The 20007-nt window shown below is 40.6% G+C and overlaps 1 protein-coding gene across 8 annotated transcripts in view; it reads left to right on the top strand.

Moving 5' to 3' along the window:
• Window positions 1-20007, top strand: part of ARHGEF28 (Rho guanine nucleotide exchange factor 28) — a 317386-nt gene that overhangs the window by 158643 nt on the left and 138736 nt on the right. For all 8 annotated transcript variants that reach the window (XM_038010485.2, XM_007975209.3, XM_038010483.2 and 5 more), the window contains 3 exons: window positions 2934-3003; window positions 17137-17189; window positions 18082-18142. In XM_038010485.2, coding sequence (XP_037866413.2) covers window positions 2934-3003; window positions 17137-17189; window positions 18082-18142 — 184 coding nt within the window. The remainder of the gene's footprint in view (window positions 1-2933; window positions 3004-17136; window positions 17190-18081; window positions 18143-20007) is intronic.

Here is a 20007-nt window from a genome sequence, read left to right as displayed (position 1 = left end):
TATAATTGAAATAAGCCAAAAACGTTATGTATCAAACAAAGATTATTATTGGCTTACTCCATATAGAGTTTTATTTAAACAGTTAAAATAAAACATGGTCTTCAGAGTATGATCTTTCTCTCTTTGCTAGGTTTTAGGGAATTTGGTTTGTAATTTTCTGACATACAGCATCACATACAGTATATACAGAATGAGGGTTGTCTTTTAAGGATGCTTGTCATTTAAAACTACTCAAGCCAGCTGGGCACGGTGGCTCATGCCCGTAATCTTGGCACTTTGGGAGGCCGAGGTGGGTGGATCATGAGGTCAGGAAATCGAGACCAATCTGGCCAACATGGTGAAGCCTCGTCTTTACTAAAAATACAAAAATTAGCTGGGCGCAGTGGCATGCGCTCAGCCATCATTGTGGTTTCTCACCAAAGCACCAAGTGGTGGTTATTCCGGCTGGGCAGACACTTGGTTTTGCCATGCATCAGTTCCAGGGGGACAGAGCTCAGCCAAGTACCTTTCCTTGGAAGACATGCTCAGACAGCGGCGTGGCACTTGGTGACTATCCTGAAAAGAACAGAACAAACTATTGAATGTTTGCTTCATTATAAAATCCTCTAAAGTCTTAGGCTACATTTGTGATTGCTCATATATGTTTGAGATAATACTGATGACCTTGGGGAAGATTTATGATGAGTAAATCTAGATACCGCAATAATTTATTTTAGTGGACTTCATAATCACAAAGGCCAAATGGAGATGGTTCTCTGGTTTCTATGAGATTTTCATCTTATGAAAAACACTTGATACAAGAATCAGTGGAGTGGAATGGCCTTATGTTTCAAGTTTCCACATCCCTCTTTTTCCTTCCTTTCTTGAGGTATATGGCTGTTAGTGAGCAGAGAAACCAAGAAGGAAGGGCTGAGAGATTCTTTATGACATCCAAAGACGTTAATTGTTACTTGCCTGATAAAGTGATTCTATTGTATTCTTATCTAAATTTTTGTGGTGCGTATTACTTGGTTAGATATTATTTTAAATGTAAGCAGGTGATAGTTATTTTATAGGTTGTCCACACTAAAGCTTTACAACTTTGGATGATAAATATTATGAGATTACATATAGATTTTGTATAAAAAGTATTCATGCTTTATTGAATCTTATCTAAAAAAGTCCGTTTTGATATGACAGCTATAGATGGTGACTTTGATTTGAGTGACTGATCTGTTCTCACTGAACTACAGCCCATATTCAGTCTTCTCCAAGGAGATATATTTAGTCTCTGGATTTGGGCGTTGCTTAGTTATTTGTAGTCCTGTAGAACAATGACGGTAAAACCTTGCTGTGGAAACCCGAGTTTGCTTTACGATATATAAGAGCTCTCCAGATGAACCCAGTCAGAAGTCATGCTTGTTCAGAGTTGTAAAGGATTCATACTTTCACATTGTATTTCAGTTGATAGTGATGGCCTGACAGTTTCTAATAAACATTAAATGTTAAAATGGAAGGTGGTGCTAAATATCCAAACCGTAAAGACAGAATATTAGGAAATTAAATAATAAGCAAACTGTTGGCCATGTCTTTTAATCACTTTTTAGTTATTTCATCATAACAACTGAATGCTGATAATTCTACTCTAGAGCTTGGCTAAGATTAATAAGCAACTAGGAAATTTAAGTTTTTGAAAGTATATTCAAAATTACTTATAAGGATAAAAATTAAGTTTGAATATATTCTATTTTCAAGAGAAAATAGTGTTTCCTTATTTCAAGTTTTGTTGTGTAATCAGAAACCAGCATTGCCTGATGTTCTTTTCTCACACAGGCTTGGCAACTCTCTTCATTGAAAGACAGGGGGATCGGGGCTAAGGTTCAGCCCAGGTAGACACATGGGGCCTTGAGCCTGTGTGGCGACCCCTCTTCCATCCATGGGTGCTCATGCAGCCATCTCCTCACTACCCCTTAATATGGACCTGCTCTGGTCCAGCCACTCATTCCATGGTGGGCCTTAGGAGAGAACACGGTGTCCTGGAGGTGGGGCTGGGGTGAGTGAACAGCCCATGGAGGGTAGGTGACCAGGCACTTGTTGCTCCCTGCCTGTTTCTGGGTTTGCTAAATTGTATATATTTTTTACATTCCTTTTACTCTGGCTGCAGGGCATTGTTCCTAAAGAGTCAAAGAAAGAAGCACCAAGGGGCTTAATGATACGCCCAAGGGGATAAGAGACCTATATCAGTTATGTGATTACCTGCCCAAGTATACTGATGATTGATTTCAGAACCTGTGCTGGGGCCATCTTGGGCTGGTTTATTATTCAGCACATCAATACATAATTCTGTGTTTCTTCACATTTTCACTGGCTGTGGGGAATCTGTCAAAAGAAAATTCGGATGGTCCCAAGAGGGCAACTTTTTGCTAAAGCCTTTTGGAAGGCTCATCAACTTAGTTTCACCCAGGGCCAGCCTGCACCAGCGTGTGCCAACCTGCGACTCAGGGCCCATGGCCATCCTGGATCTTCCTTGTGATCATGGTCCTAGCCCCTCACCTGGTCCTCTGAGATTCCTGTGTCTTAGGATGTGGATTTGGTCTGCTCCAGATGGCAGATGCACAGACCAGAAGCCCTTCTTTCTGACGTCAAGACTTTTGGTTCTGTTTCTGGTACATGCATGATATTCCTGAGAACCTTCTGCTTGGTGTGACCTGCAGAAGCAATAAAAGATTAGTGGCAGGGACAGTTTTGGCCCCTGCCTTGGAGTTTCTCCTGATTTTGCTCGCCCTCCTCCTGGGGTGCTGGCTATATGTTCTCCCAGCGGCTTTCACCCACCCACTATTTCCCAACCTCTTAGCTCTGAGATTGTTGATAGTGACTTTTGCCTCTTTGTTGTATATCTGAAACCTCAAATGGTTTTCTGTGCTTTCTTGTTTTTTTCCCCCATTGTTTCCTAGGCCTTTGAGCAAGAAGCCAGGCCAGAGGAAAGAACAGCTATGCCCTCCAGCGGTGCAGAAACTGAAGAAGGTACGCATGCTCCTTTCCCACTTAGGGCAGCCAGAAAGTGCTCCAGACCAACAAGCTAACCAGTCCGTTGAAGTGTGTGGTGAAGCTGGCCAGGAACCAAGGGGCTCAGAGGCAAGGTCAGGGGTGTGGGATACAGCAAAGCCCCTGGGTCCTCAGACAGCATGAAATGAAGTATACTGTTTGTTTCCACTCTCTATGTAACTGGGATGTCCTGAGTGCTGTTTGCTGGGACCGGGGCCAGGTCCTCTCGCATTCCTGATCTTCAGGATGCTCTCTTGACATTCTGATTGTTCTCCTCATTCAGCTTGTTCATTCATTGAGTCCTTCGTTCAACCATTTGTTCTTTAGTTCCTTCCACCTTTGTGGATCTCCTACTGTTTGCTAAGCAAGGATACTCTGGAAGTCATGAAGGAGTTTTTGTCATCATGAGGGTTGGGGGGCACCACTGGCATTTAGAACTGAGGCACCAGGGCTGCTGGATGTTCATCAATGTACAGTCCTATGCAACTAAGAGTTGTCCTATACAGCTGTTTACAGTCCTGATGGTGATTCAGAGACGGCATGTGCGATTCTACTCGTGGTGGAAGTTCATAAAAGAAGATATATTTTTTATGCTACATTGTTCCTACTCTATTCCACAATGTGCCACATGGAATCATTCGGATGCCCCACTTGTACATAGTACCTAGCTCATTTGCAGAACATCATCATTCCTCATTTTCCCCAACTTGACAGTTTATCTAGGCATGCAATTCTTACTTCATTTCAGGTGACTTCTGCTTTTCCATGTGCAAATAATTTTGGTCTTTTAGTAAGGTGTAGTAATAAACAGAAGTTTTTATTCTAGGAAGCATATTTTTGCATATTCCAGTATTTCTTGTCTGGAATAAATCCTGATTGTGTGTTTTCAAAACCCAGTGGTTGCAAAAATCTAACCACATTATTGCGTCTCCCAGGGTAGTTAGGGCAAAAGTTTTATGTATTGAAATACATATTATCTTCTTATCAGTTCCTCTCCATTTGCTTCATATTTTAGTTAGGATATTGTATTGATTTTTATTTTTAATTATACATAAAGATAAGGTTGTATGTATCTAGGGGGTAGAGTTATTTCAAGATAGTGAAGGGAGCAACACAAAATACCTGTTAATGTAAAGGGTTGAGAACCACCAAGCTTCATGCTGGGGCTAGGAGGAAAAATACGACAAGGCCCTTGTTCCTAAGCCACCAATGTTAATAGCTGGTCAATCCTTTTGATTCTGCTTTTAACTGGCCTCACAGAAGAGTTGGATTCTAGGTATTTTGTCAGGTACTATGATCTTAAACTCTTTACCTGCATGTTTGTTAAAAAGTAGTCTTGGCTGGGCACGATGGCTCATGCCTGTAATGCCTGTAATTCCAGCACTTTGGGAGGCCAAGGCAGGTGGATCACCTGAGATGTGGGGTTCAAGACCAGCCTGACCAACATGGCAAAACCCCGTCTTTACTAAAAATACAAAAATTAGCAAGGCATGGTGGTGTGCACCTGTAATCCCAGCTACTTGGGAGGCTGAGACAAGAGAATTGCTTGAACCTGGGAGGCGAGGTTGCAGTGAGCTGAGATTGCGCCACTGCATTCCAGCCTGGGTGACACAGCGAGACTCCATCTCAAAAAAAAAAAAAAAAAAGTAATCTTAGAGAAGGCATATTTCTGGTGAGTGAGTTGCTGACTCTGTGTGGCCCATCCTGACTGCATATGTTCCTGGGTTAAGCCCGAGCAGCTGAGCCTCCTCCTCAGACTGCACCTGCTTGGAGCCCCAGGGAATTGCCTTTACTATTCTCTCCTGTGGGTGACACTTGCTTCTGGCTGTGTTGAGGGAGCCACTGTTGACCCTGCTGCTCAACAAGGTGGTGGGTTACTTTGTGCTTTCTCCTTGAAGACCTGCAGGAGAAAGCTCTTTCTTTTTTTGTATTGGGAACGCAGCTTCACCTGAGTGCCCGGCTCAGCTCGCTTTTACTGCTGTACCTGTGGCTGATCAGGTTTCTTACTTCTAGCTTTCTGATAAACTTGGAGCTAAGTTTCTGGGCGCTTGATTACAAGTGCCTGTGGCAATGCTGACTGCATTTTTATATTACCTTGTTGCTTTTTTAAGCCTCTACCCTTTTTCTTTTTTAAAATCAACTTCTGATTTTAAAAAATCCTCTTGCAAACTTTTCCTCTTGTATTCTACCTTCAAATTAATTTAGAACACTGAGGTCTAAAGGAGTACTTTAATTCCAAGTTGTTCTTAAGGGGCTTACAGTTTTAGGTTGGGGCAGAAAAGCAAGCTCTCATGGCATAGTATGATAATTGCTACAGGAGATATTTGCAAGTAGCTCTGTTTATTAGCATGCTGTAGACTGTGACAGTGGAGTGGTCAGGGAAAGCTTCCTGGAAGAAGTGGCCCTGGAGCTGTGATCTAATGGAGGGAAGGGAATTCTACGTGCAATACAAAGTCCTGAGCCAAATGATGCACTGGGGAAAATGCAGCTCATTTTGAAGCCCTGGGATATAGGGGTGTGTGTGTGTGTGTGTGTGTGTGTGTGTGTGTGTATGCATGCATGTCTGTGCTTCTGTATGGTGGTGGCAGTGATGCCAAGAACATAGGCTTAAAAAGTAGGCAGATTGGCACGGCTCTACATGAGGCAAGTTGTTAGAATTCTACCCTGACAGCTCTGGGAAGTGTTTTAAAGTTCACTTTGGTGGGAGTATGGGGAATGGATGGGAGAGGCCTAGTGGAAGACAGGGACCAGCCAGGGGGCTGCTGAAAGCGGCGCAGAAGAGGATTTGCCCTACAGCAGTGTGACAAGGTGGGAGAGGTGGGGACACGTGAGTATGGTCCTGAAAGTGTAGGATCTGATTGGCTGTCAGTGGTAAGGGAGAAGGATGGTGCCTCCATTCCTGGGGTGTGGCGCTGGGTGGGATGGGCCTTCCAGGAAGCAGAATTGTGACAATATATGTTCAATTTTAGACAAGTTGAATTTGACAGGTGTTTGGGGCAGTCAAGGTAATATACGTGGCTGCTAATTTGACTGAAATTACTCAACCAATAAGCACAAGAATTTGGACAGAAATCCAAACCCTCTGACTCCAAATAGTTAGTAGGTATACTTTATAGCCCTTGAATCTAGACAATGCTTTTGTATTTGTCTACCCTTGAAAGAATACTAGAAATTGTATGCATATTCCAGCAGAGGGCAATATTCAACTGAAGTGGAAACATTCAATCAGTTTTTTTTCCATTCATGAGTCTGGAGGAGACTCAACTGAAAAAATAAAACATTTTGAGCATAAGAGCTCCCTCTTAAAAAAAAAAAAACAAACCCTAAAGCAAACCTCCACTTTGAAATCTATTAGAAGATTCTTAGTAGATTATATTTTCTGTCCCCTCTGGGACAATGCGTAGTAGGGGGGAAACTCTAAGGTTATATCTGTAGCTGTGATTAATTAAAAGACTATAATAATTCTAGCCTGGACATTAACTTTGCTGTCTCTGTGAGTGTGATAAATGGTTTTATTATTGCCTATAATCCAGTTATGCTTCTATAGTTTCATGATTCTAGTTGTACTCTCAGAATAATGGGACATTATTTCAAATGAACCGAATGGCCAAAAAGTCATCTTATTTTAATGTGCTCATATTAATAAGCTAATTATTAGTATTAATCAAAAACCTGGCTCCATATTTTCCCCTTGTCTTCTTATCCTTATTTGATCTCTCTGTCCTAGGATTTCCAAAGAACATTGTACAGAACACTGATCTTGGAAGTTATTTTGAAAAATAAGAATTCTTTGGCCAAATAAGTAGAAAATGCTGTGCAGTAGTTCCCTCTTATCTTTGGGGGATAAGTTCCAAGATCTCTAGTGGATACCTGCAATCCTGGATAATACTGAACTTTATATATACTATGCTTTTTTTCTATACATACACACCTATTATAAAGTTTAATTTATAAATTAGGCATAGTAAAGATTAACAATGATAACTAATAATAAAGTAGAACAATTATAACAATATGCAAGTATCACTACTCTTGTGCTTTGGGGTCATTGGTAAGTAAAATAAGGTTACTTGGACATAAGCACTGCCATATTGAAACAGTTGATCTGATAACTAAGAGCTACTAAAAGACTAATGGGCAGGTAGTGTAGGCAGCATAAGGACACTGGACAATGAAATAATTCACTTTCCTGGTGGGAAGGAATGAGATATCATGAGATTTCATCATACTACTCAAGAATGGTCTGCAATTTAAAAAACGTAGGAATTATTTGTGGAATTTTCTATTTAGTATTTTTGGACTGAAGTCAACTGCAGGTAATCAAAGCCGTAGAATATGAAATCCCTGATAGTGGGGGCTACTGTATATGAAACTCCCATGTTTGAGATTTATAATGCATTTAATGTTTTGTGGGCTTTAGTAAGTCAAGAAACCTATATAATCTTGTTTAACTTAGCAGTTCTCTAAATTAACTGATCACACAAGAGTCCTTTTTTTGCAGTTCTCAACCTCTCATAGAAATGGTCTGTGGACGAGTTGATGGGTGCAGCACACCAACATGGCACAAGTATACATATGTAACAAACCTGCACGTTATGCACATGTACCCTACAACTTAAAGTATAATAATAATAAATAAATTAAAAAAAAAAAAAAAAAGAAATGGTCTGTGGAAGGTACTTTGAAAATGTTGTTCTTCCTCAGCTCCATGGCACCTCCCTCTCTAGATCTTATGTCCTCCATTTTCACTATCACCTGGGTTCCCACCATCTGTTAGTCCAGTAATACGCACACTAGAGGTACAAGGAAGAATTTTTCAAACCGTTCACAGTCATCTTGAATATTCCAGATCATCCACGCCTCCTCCGACATCCCACTTCAATTCTTGATATCACATGGGAGGCTATTGCCTGCCTGGTATCTACTGGACTATAACACAACCTGAGAATGACTACAATACTGTTTGCCACTGTATGAATCCACTTAAAAGATTATTTTGTCATTCAAAAACTCTCTACATTTGCTAACCCTTAACTTTGTGTCACTCATTTGTTACTTTGTTGGCTTCTCCCAATAAATCATCTTCCACATTTTCATTGACAAGGAAATAGGGAGTTGGGATTGGAACACATGTTACAATCACCAAGGAGAGAGGGCAAAATCATTTCTTTCAGGGTGGAGGCAGCCCCTCTCACCAGGCTCAAAGGGGCTTCCCCATTGTGATTCTGTGTGGGAGACAGAAGAGGCCGTTGGTCCAAATGCAAGATTCAGGCAGGACAGCTGGACACGTGTCCTTAGGCCCATTTCCTTATCCATCCATTCAGTAAATATGTGTTGACTGCCTATCACTTTATACCAGCTACTGTTCTTGGCAGTAACCAAAAAAAAAAAAAAAAAAAAAAAAAAAGCAAGGAGAATAAACCTTTGCCCTCAAGGAGTTTGCTTGCATTTAATTTCACTCAAGCATTTGTTAGCACCTGCTATGTGCTGGGTATTGTTCTAGGCATTAGGCACAACCTGAGTTAAGTCTATACACTCATGGAGCACTCATACGTATGGTCTTGGGGAGGGACATTTCTGGGAGTCAGGAATCAACTCTCCCCACTTTATGCATGTGGAAGTGGCAGCACAGAAAGGTTATGTAACTTACCTGAGGTGATACTGGCCCAGGCCATCAGAACTTAGGTGAAGAGTCCACTCCCTTACTGACCACACTACAGACTACCACTACCCCTATAGAGCAGAGGACTGATCTGTTTAGTGTCTGGACTGCTGGTCTAGAGTTCTCTCCAGCATTTGGGGGATAGAAAAAGCACAAACATTGGAAACATTGCCTTGAAATGCTCTGTTCCAAATGGTTCATCTCTCTCAAGTCCTTATGACCTGCATGCACAGACATGTCTCAATGACACATGTCAGTAATAAGCTGACTTTGCTAAAAACCTCAGCTCTGCCGTGAACTGGCTTTTGAGCATAATGCAAGTGATTAGGCTGTTTGCTTTTGTGAAAAATGATGGGGTAGGGGTGGAGGTGGGGTGTCATTTAATACTTACTTCAATGAGGAAGTACGGATAAAGCTCCTTGCCCAGTATTGAACATAGTGAATGTTTACTGAATGATGTCTAATCATGAGTGCAAGTTATATAACACATGCCTGTGGTGGATTCAATGGTAAAGATATGTGTTTTGAGATACTAGGACCTAGCCATTCATGTCATGGTGACTAGAAGTCAGCAGATACTTTGCTTGAGCATTCTGTAGACAGGGGTGCAGCACTTCCCTCTGTGCTTTGGTTTGTGAAATGTAGAGAGAGTTGTGTGGTGGATTCTCCTTATTTGAATATCTCCTGTGAGATATGACTGGGAAAACAGTAGGGCTTTTATCCACACAAAGTATTGTTTCCAAGATTTTTCGTTTGAGACACTCTAACACAAGGGCACTTTAGGAGAACTGTTGCAGATGGTCCAAATATCAAGATATAGGTCCTTTAAGCCAGGACAGCTGGGACTTGTGTGTTGGGGACTTAAGACAGCAGTACTAGGCAGGCCGTTCTGCAGAGCTGATCATTCACTTGCATATACAGCTCTACCTTGACTCTCATGTGGAATATCTGGTCAAGGACTTGATAAATATTTTTTTCCTAGAAGTAGGATATTTTTGGCATTTTCAACAAGAAAATCATACACAGCCCCAGGATATGATTTGTAATTGTTGCTTTCATTTATTATTATTATTATTAAGTTCTGGGATGCATGTGGAGAATGTGCAGGTTTGTTCCATAGGTATACACATGCCATGGTTGCTTGCTGCACCCATCAACCTGTCATCTACATTAGGTATTTCTCCCAATGCTATCCCTTGCCTAGCCCCCCACCCCCCTGACAGGCCCTGGTGTGTGATGTTCCCCTCCCTGTGTCTACTTTGTTCAACTCCCACTTATGAGTGAGAACATGCGGTGTTTGGTTTTCTGTTCCTGTGTTAGTTTGCTGAGAATGATGGTTTCCAGCTTCATCCATGGCCCTGCAAAGGACATGAACTTATTCTCTTTTTTATGGCTGCATTTTACAGAGCAATTCAGCCTTTTCTGTATTTCCCTTAGTGACTGACTTTGCCAGTCCTCTTTCTTCTCCTTGTCACAGAAAAGAGCAATCTTCATCATTAAAGGGACAAGGATACAGACAGGATATCATGATGATATGATACTCATTTTGTATATTATAAAAATATCTATATTTTCTCACACATAAATAAAAATTCTCCTCACCACTTGGTTTATCAAAGGATTAAAGAATCATGGTTTGAACTGGAAAGAACTTTAGAAATCATCAGGTTGAACCCACTGTATGTTTGAGCTTACGACTTGGAGGTTCCCCGGAGCTCACCTAGATGCAGCACATTTGGCTCATATCTAATATAGATACTTTATTCTAGCTTAGTCAGATAAGCAGGCTAGAGAGAAACAACAAGTATTAAACTCAACTAAGTATTCTAATGGAATTGCAATGATCTTGAAAATATAGCTAAAAGTTAGTTTCTTGAGTTGAAGTGGAATCTAAGTTTGATAAAAATGGAATTTTGTTTATGTCTTCGAAAGATGACTTGCTTAATTTTATTCAAGCCATTGATTAACTTAGGAAAATTATGCCCTGACTTCAATTTAAAAATGCAATTAACCCTTGAACAACTTGGATTAGGGGCACCAATCCCCTGCACAGTCAAGAATTCATGTGAGTCAAAGTTAATTCTACTGAAGCTTAACTTCTCATAGCCCACTGTTGACCAGAAGCCTTGCCAGTAACATAAACCATTGGTCAACACATATTTTGTATGTTACATGTATTATATATTATATTTGTATAATAAAGTAAACTAGAGAAAAAAATGTTCTTAACAAAATCATAAGGAAGATAAAATACATTTACCATTTATTAAGTGGGACTGGACCACCACAAAGGTCTTCATCCTTGTTGTCTTCACACTGAGTAGGCTGAGGAGCAGGAGGATTAGGAAAGGGTGGTTTGTCTGTGAGTTTTATCAAATTGTCAAAAAATTTCCGAAAAAATTACCAATATATTTATTGGAAACAATCCATATAAAAGTGGACTCATGCAGTTCAAACCTGTGTTGTTTAAGGATCAACTGTATATTGATTGAGAGCTTCTGTGTAATTGATAATTGCAACCAAATTTTGGGGCGGAGGATACTTTTTCTCCATAATTGAATTCTTTGCTTTAGAGATTTCTATGGTGGGCAGGGGTGGGGTTCAGGAGATGTAAAAATCTGTATCATAAAAATTTATCGACCATGGAGTTATAAGATTCAACAATTGCATTCCTAAGTATATACTTAAGAGAAATGAAAACATGTATCTACACAAAAAATTTTACTTGAATGTTTATTGTGGCATTATTAATAATAGACAAAAAGTGGAAACAACTCAAATATCCATCAGCTGAGGAATAAACAAAATAGCTACCTTCTATCTATCTATCTATCTATCTATCTATCTGTCTATCTATCTATCTATCTATCTATCTATGTATCTATCTATCTATCTAATGGAATACTACTTGGCAGTAAAAAGGAATGAAGTACTAATACATGCTACAGCATGGATGAATCTTGAAAACGTTATGCTGCATGAAAGAATCCAGTTTCAAAAGACTACATATTGTGCAGTTCAATTTATATGAAATATCCAGAATAGGCAATTCTGTTGAGACAGAAAATAGATCAGTGGTTGCCTAGGGCTGGGGTGTAGAGGGATAGTGAGGTGGTTGGGGAGAAATGTGGAGCGATTGCTAATGGATGTGGGGTTTTCTCATTGGAGTGATGAAAATGTCCTAAAATTGATTATGGTGATGGTTGCAGAACTCAATATACTAAAACCCATTGAATTGTATACTCTAAGTGGGTGAATTGTTTGGTATATGAATTATACCTTAATAAAGCTATCATAAAAACCTATATGGGGGAGTATATACCAACATTTAATGGTAGTTATATTGATTTTTAAAATTTTTTTCCCCAAGTTTTTATTGTTTTTTTTGGATACAAAAGACTTTATTGCTCATGGCATAGGCAGCATGGGCTTCATGTTCACATTGGTTCTCCTTGTCCAGCAAGTCCCCCAAGGGCCTTGTGAGCAGCTCAGATAGATGCTGCACACACACTCAGTTTGTGTCACAGCTGAGGAACCCTGACTAAAAAATCCTAAATCTTATAAGGAGACTGCTAGCTAGCTTGCCCAACCCTTGCACTGGAAGGGGCTATTATCTTTACTACCCTGGTCTGAAGACAAATCTGCCTTCATCCCCAAAGGAAACACTATTTCTTGGTTTCAAGACTGTTGGCCACAAAACCATCTTTCAAAAGATAATCCAGTATAAATGTTTTCACAATAAGAGCAGGCCCACTGTGGAGAATGGCCTGAAGCAGTCTGGTGTTGCAAGAGGTCTACTGTGGCTCCAAAATCATTTCTTCAGTGAACTCTATTCAGACAAAAAGAGCAATGGAAAAAGATCCTTTTGCCCTACAACTTTTTTTTTTTTTTTTTTTTTTTTTTTTTTTTTTTTTAGTGATAGAAGCCTTTTTTAGAGAGGTGTCAGGAAAGTTTCTATTAAGACTCTGGCCAGAATTGGATCATATGTTAACCTCCAGACAAAAAAACTGTATAAGAGGAGGGAATTCTCCACTGTCTTAAATAATTACTTTTGTCTTTAAAAAAATCACAAGCAATTTAAATGAAAAAAATCCTGTATTTTAAAGATGTCTTACATTCTTTCTGAAACAATATAGAATATAAATATAAAAATGATATGCCAAGGAGCACATTTTGGAGTTACTTGATTCCAAGGATTTCTTCTTCCATCTTGGTTTCTTCTCCCCAGCTGCTGCTCAGTAGGGACCAGTGGAACTTGTTGAATTGAGTGGAATGTTGGGCTCTCACTCACTAAGTCTCATTTTGATATTCTATAAATGAGTGCCTCATTGTTGCTCCCAGTCCATATTTATACCGAACTGGCAAAATGAAAGTTCTTACTAGTTGTCCTGCTTTTAGAAAAAAAAGAGAAAGGAATAACTGGGACATTGAAACAAAATTTCAAAGTGTTACAATAGCCTCTGAATTAAGAGTGGCAAGTAGTCTCTCCAGTGCCTTTGCCATTTTAATTCTGTGGCCGTTGTGAATTGCATTTGCTCACTAGGATAAAACATTGTAGCAACACATGCAGGTGCAGTAGTTCGTAGTCAAACAGCAATACTTACTAAGTGGAGAGGAAAAGGGTTGGCTTTTGGACTTACAGAGCCAGAAGAGTGGGAGGAAGTAGGAGAAAAGCATTCATCTGTCTATGAATCTGGCCGTTCAGAAGTTGTGACAAAATAGCTTTGATATTGGAAGTGTTTCAGTTAGTTAATTCCAAAAAGTAAACAACTTTTCCTTCTCTGTCCTGATCCACAGCTTGTCTAATGATCCACCACATCTTGTCAGCTATGTATATTTTGGGCCACCAGTTGCAGGTGGAGACGAGAAGCATTTATTCAGCACCTGTTAAGTGAAAAGCACCCAGCTTGGTGCTGGGGATACAAGGGTTGAGCCAAAATCGATCTGGTCCCAGCTATCCCAGAATTGACAGCCTATTGAGAGAAAAAGATTCATTCAAAGAGTATGAGCTACCCACCATGTATGCCAGAGAGGCACAGAGGCTGCTATGAACACTACCATCAGGCTGTTTTTCTGACATCTGTGGGGGCAGGCAGAGCAACTGAGAGCATGATCCTGGTTTTCCACCTGTGCTTTTGACACGACTCTGTAGATATAAGCCAGTGGTGGACTTGGTTGGCAACAAGACAACACTGGTGGTCTGGCTGCCTCTGACCATGAGTCTTCTGCCACAGCCAAACGGTGATTAAAATCAGAATACCGAGCATCCTGTGTTTTGGATGTAAGTTTTTTATTTGCTTAAGTCTAGGCTCTGTGGTCTCTTTTGCAAAGTAAGACAATAAGACTTGTGCATAGAGTTGAGATTTTTTAGGCGAATCTGCTTCTTAATGAGACACTGGCATGAATCTTACAGTGACTTAACCCTGTTGGCTGGTGCAGTGTCACTAGTAAACATAAGTCTTAGAGATTATCTCTTGTTCCATTATAGCTTGGCAATAAAAAAAAAACCAACAACGTGTTTATCAAGTTTGGCAAGTCTGATTTAGAGGAGTAATCCTTACTTCTGGGTGGGCTTGAGGGCAAGATTAATAGGCCTTTAAAACAGAATAGGTAGAGTTACTGATATCATTATCTGCTACAGGTTGCTATAGCAATGAGTGGTTTGATTGCACTGTGTAATTGGTGGTACGGTGGGTTAGTGTAAAAGGATCCTACTAATTTAACGGAAACTCTCCTAGAGCAATTTAATTAAACTCTGGTAGAATGAATGCCAAATTCTTTGAAAGCTCTAAGATATAGTTCTGTTTAGTTCTAGGTTAATTAAAGATACATTATTATCTTGAATCAGCACAATATCACAAATATTTAAAAATGATTTTTGGATAAAGACTTTCTATATTTGGAAGTTATTTTTTAAATGATGAGGTACAATTTTTAATGAAGACTTGTATATTTTAATATAGTTTGTGGTATTTGTTTTGAAGTGAAAAAAATTGCACTGGACTACGTAGAAAAACGTAGGCATGACAATCTATAAAGGCTAGTTCACTGGCCTTTTGAGAAGAGAAAGGAAGCTGGAACCTAAATGCACTACCAGGTGTGAACACATCCTCTGTTACTGCAAACTTCGTTAACAGACAAGATTGCCTTTTCGATTAGCAATCTGGATAAAATCTATACTGTTCTTCTGAATAAATGCTATATGTACAGAATTCTTTAGAAATGCAGCATAATGATCATTTAAGAGTTTATGGCTGAGATAACTTTAAAGGAATGAATGTCCTAAAACAGGCAAAATAGAAGGGTGTGACTCTTGATGTCTGTGCAGATGTATCTATTGAAACTCTAGTGCTGGTTATCCTTTCTTCTTCTTCTTCTCTTCTTCTCCTTCTCCTTCTCCTTCTCCTCCTTCTCCTTCTCCTTCTTCTTCTTCTTCTTCCTTCTTCTTTCTTCTCCTTCTCCTTCTCCTCCCCTCCTCCTCCTCCTCCTCCTCCTCCTCCCTTCTCCTCCTCCCTTCTCCTCCTCCCTTCTCCTCCTCCCTTCTCCTCCTCTCTTCTCCTCCTCTCTTCTCCTCCTCTCTTCTCCTCCTCTCTTCTCCTCCTCTCTTCTCCTCCTCTCTTCTCCTCCTCTCTTCTCCTCCTCTCTTCTCCTCCTCTCTTCTTCTCCCTCTTCTTCCTCTTCCTCTTCTTCTCCCTCTTCTTCCTCTTCTTCTTCTTCTTTGCCTTTGTAATTTCTTTCCTACTTATCCCAATTTTTAGGGTTTGAGTATGTGAGTTTTAAAACCAAACCAAATCTCTACTGTACACTTATAATGTGCCAAATACCATGGTAGGTGCTTCACATCAATTTTCTACATCTATGTAGTGGGACACAAATGTTAATTTTAACCATGTGTTTTGGACTTTGGCACTTGAAAGCAGGTCCGTGAAGGGTGAAGCTAGCCCATTTTGACATTCCTACCTCTGGCAATGCCGTTCATGCCGATGTTACTCTGCTGCCACCTGGAGGCCTTCTGTGGGATGTGCATTTAAAGGCAGGCAGAGATGCTGTGTACACGTGCTGCCTGGTCTGGGTGTCCGCTATGATCTTGTCCTCATTCCCTGCTGAGATCAGTTGACATGACCACACAAAATTAGGGTTATTACCTTGTTTGCTGGTTATTACCTTGTTGGTTTAATCATAGAAGCTAATATGCATTATAAATTCAAGAGCAATATACTGTTGTGGCATGTAAATATGGTATTACCTGCTTTCTGCAAAGCAAATTCAAAGTTATTGTTGTCCAGATTTTTAGAAACACAAGACAAGGATTGTTGGTTTCTCTGCTCCATCCTGGTCTTACTACTTATAGCTCCAGCCTTGTAATTTGTCATCTTTATTATGGTTTGTCATGTAGAACCATATAAATGAATACTTTATACATTTTCTAAGCATAAACGTGGATGATAACTCCTAGCATTGTTGCCCAGAAGTGAGAAGAGCTTTAAATCAACCTGCAGGTTTGAGGCATTGGGTAAATTAATATGAGTGACAAGGTCTAGGTAATGAACCTGCTGGAAAGCTTCAGGGGTTTCCTGTTCAAAGCAGGGCTGTGGGGGAAGGAATGTGGAACTTCCAGAAAAAAAGTGAGACCCCACAATACGTTAATGCAGATCTGGGGTAGAGACTTAGACTTTCAGTCATCTGTCCTTGCTAGGGATGTCAAGTGCTTTAATTTTCACCAGGCCCAAACCTGTTATTGGTGGTTATTTCGACAATAGTGGCTCTTGTTTACGGGCAACTGAGTATTTGCAAACACAACCAATAAATCAAACCACAGAGCAAAATGCTGCCTTGGGTGAACCTTTTTTTTTTTTTTTCTATCCCAGTACATCCTGACCACTACTGTTTCCAGGAAACCCTTTATTCAGAAAGAGGACACCCGGTGTGCCTGGGGCTGAGGTTGGAGCTGAGGGCTATGCTGGTGTTCTTGACTTTCAGTGATGTGGAAGGAAAAGCCAGACCTCCTGTGTAATGAATTATGCTCTTTTGAAACATATTGAAATCTGTGGTATTTGAGGAAATAGACAAGTGGGATTTCCTCAGGTGGGTACGAGTCACGTCCTTGCAATCTGCTGTTTTGAAGAACCTTCGGTAGTGAGCAGCCTTCCTTTGGAATCAAGGGCATTTATTTATTTAATGACATTTTTTTCCCCCTCAGGATTTCCTGTGAGAGCTCCTGGGCTTGTTTTCATCTTGGTCCACACAGATAATACCAGAGTATGGACAGTCAGGTTATTAGACACTCTGCTCTGTGGACAGCTGATTTTTAAGAGGCCTAATCTAAAAACCTACCTCTATGCAGAAGGCTCCCAGGCAACTCATTTACACTTGTCAGCGAGTAGTAGTTGTTATTCTTCTTAACAAAAGCTCCATGCAGCAGATCCTGATGGGAATTATTTCTTTTGCAGAGGTTAAGAATTCAGTGTCCAGCAGCTCAGCAGCCGAAAAGGAAGATGTAAAGGTAATAAATGACTCCCTGCTCTATTTGCTTCTTTCTTCTTTGAGTGTCTTTCCATAAAGTAGAAATGAAGATTTAGTGGTAATAAAAATGTTTAAAAAACACTAAAAAAAGGATGTGCCCCAAGTCACTTTCAGAACAATGTGAAATTTCATTTTCTTTTTTCTGTTCCTTTTTTTTTTTTTTTTTTTTTGAGATGGAGCCTCACTCTGTCACCCAGACTGGAGTACAGTGGCACAATCTTGGCTCACTGAAACTTCTGCTACCGGATTCAAGCGATTCTCCTGCCTCAGTCTCCTGAGTAGCTGGGATTATAGGCACCCACCACTATGCCTGGTTAATTTTTGTGTTTTTAGTAGAGGTGGGGTTTCACCATGTTGGCCAAGCTGGTCTCGAACTCATGACCTCAGGTGATCTGCCTGCCTCCGTCTCCCAAAGTGCTGGGATTACAGGCATGAGCCACTGTATCCAGCCCCATTTTCTTTATCCAATTCTTAATCCCTATTCTTTATAACCAAACCTAGCTATCTTTCTGAGTTGTAGTTGTATATGCAAGATGGTTGAATACATTCTGCAAAACAAATTTCTACTTGAAGTTTGATGTTTATAGATATTTGACAACAATGTGATTACAAGAGTAAATCTGGGAGATGTCCTCTAAGAATGAAATAACCTGTGTACAGCTTTCAGATGTGTTTCAGCTTGGGATAGATTCATTACTCATTTTTAGCTGTTAAATAATAAGTGTAAGACTAGTTTTCTGTTTACATGTGATGATACATGTAACATGTTTTCATTGATGCTTTCCAGGGTTGTTTTTCTAGTTCACAAAAATAAATATTAGTGTAGCATATATGTAATTTTTTAAAAACCCACCTGACTTTATCTTTTTCAGTGTGTCAAAAGCCTGGTGGTTCAACAGAATGAACATGAAGACCAGCACAGCCTAGATTTGGGTATGTTCTGAAATAACGCTTTTACCTATACTCATAGTGATATCCCAGATCCAGGTTTAGAGTGGACAAGAAGCAAGTACGTTTTAACATAAAATATTCCTTCCTGGGAACCTTATCTGTTCCTGAAACCCATCCAGATAAATTTTATTTGTAGGATCATTTGGAATACCATGACTCTAGAGTTTGAGACTCCGTTTACAATCTAAAAAACAAGGCAATCAAAGCTTTTCATGAACAGTTTTACTCTGAGCCAGAAGCTGGCTTTGGACTTGTCATATGTTCCCTTGTTATTCCTAGGAAGTAGGCACTACCAGCCTCAGGTTCAGGTGAAGCCGTTGAACCACTGGTGGAGAGTAGACGGTGGAACCGAGACTCATAACGTCATTGCACCTGGCCCTAGAATCTCCAAGTTTACCAATATCCCATTTTGATGCCCAGTGGGGTCCCCTTGGAGCTAAGCCTGTGTGATCTACCCTGCTGAGCTCAAGAAAAGACCAGATGCTTGTTCTGGGATTTGAGTCTGATGTGAGTGTCCTTTCAGAGGAACCAGGTGTTCCTCCACCCTTGGCAAGGTGGACGTATTTCCTCCCTTGGACCTGGGAATTCTCATCTGCTTAACAATATTCTATTTCACAACTCCCTGAGGACTCCTTCCTGTCTTCTACCAGGCACTCTCTATTTCTTCAAGGCTAATTTGGGCCCCAGCCCTATCTCTTGAGTTACTTAGAGGTGAATAGAGCATCATGAAGCTGATGGGGTATTTGAAGACGTAGGCTGAGCAATCAGCAGAGGCTGAGTTTGGGCACCTGGATGGTCTGTGAAGACCTCTGGGGCTGACAAGTGAGAGGCAGATGAGCACGAACCATCCCAGTTGGTTTCCTCTGGTTCTGTAAAGCTGAGGCAGCTCACACACCTGGAAAGGCACACACGGGCAGGACAGTCTTAGAAGTTGCAAGGGGTGAGGTGTTGCTGATGGTGGTGACTGAGGGCTCAAGCTGATGTGAAATCAGGAAAAACTAAATCAATGCTCAGAGTGAGATTAATGAAGAAGGTGGATGACCCACAGGGTCACCGTGAGCCTACACGTGCCTGGGGCTGGCTCCCTGGAGGCCGGGGGAGTGCGGTTCGTATGCTACGCCGACACACAGCAGAGCAGTTACAAGCATTCAGAAATCATGCTGTGTAGAGCAGAGCAAGGAGGAAGCACCCACGGTGTTGGCTGATGGTGTTGCTAGTAGCTTGGCCACATGCCAGAGGTGGTTTCCAGGATCTTGCTGCACACGGCTCTACTGAAATTGGAACAGAAATTTAGACCCACACAAAGCAATATACACGTCCTCCATATTTTTGCTATTTAAGGTAAGAGTAATGATTTACTTACAGAAGAGGGGAAGAGGAAGGCAAAAAGAAAGCAAACATCTCTGTGTCGGTGGCTGTCGTGGGTCACTGATGTCAGGTCCATAGCTGTTACTCACACACACAGGATGTCTTAGCTACAGATTGCATCATGCTCCTGGGAATGTTAGCTTTGAAGAATGTTTACTAAGACGAATTGCTGGGGGAGGGAGGTAGGCTACTAAAAGTATGAAACATTGAGATGATCTTAATTTCAGGTTTTAAAAACTCACTCTAGTTTCAAACTTGTATATTTGTGAGCAAGAAGACACGTGCTGTGGAAATTGTGGTAGTTTGGCCTAGTCTGAGTGTTTTGTCAGTAACATCATGAAGTCTGTGAAGGACTTGAGAAAGACAAATGAGCACAACTTTAATCCAGTGATTTATGAAAAGGACCGTGATGAGTGTTTGTTGTGCTGGCATTTTCTTTTTGGTTCATTTAAACTTTTTGAATTAATAAAGTCCCCTGA

This window comes from Chlorocebus sabaeus, chromosome 4 (assembly GCF_047675955.1).
Source record: "Chlorocebus sabaeus isolate Y175 chromosome 4, mChlSab1.0.hap1, whole genome shotgun sequence".
In the NCBI taxonomy this organism is placed as follows: Eukaryota; Metazoa; Chordata; class Mammalia; order Primates; family Cercopithecidae; genus Chlorocebus; species Chlorocebus sabaeus.
The sequence above is the reverse complement of the archived record's forward strand: the minus strand, read 5'-3'. Positions and strand labels throughout refer to the sequence as shown.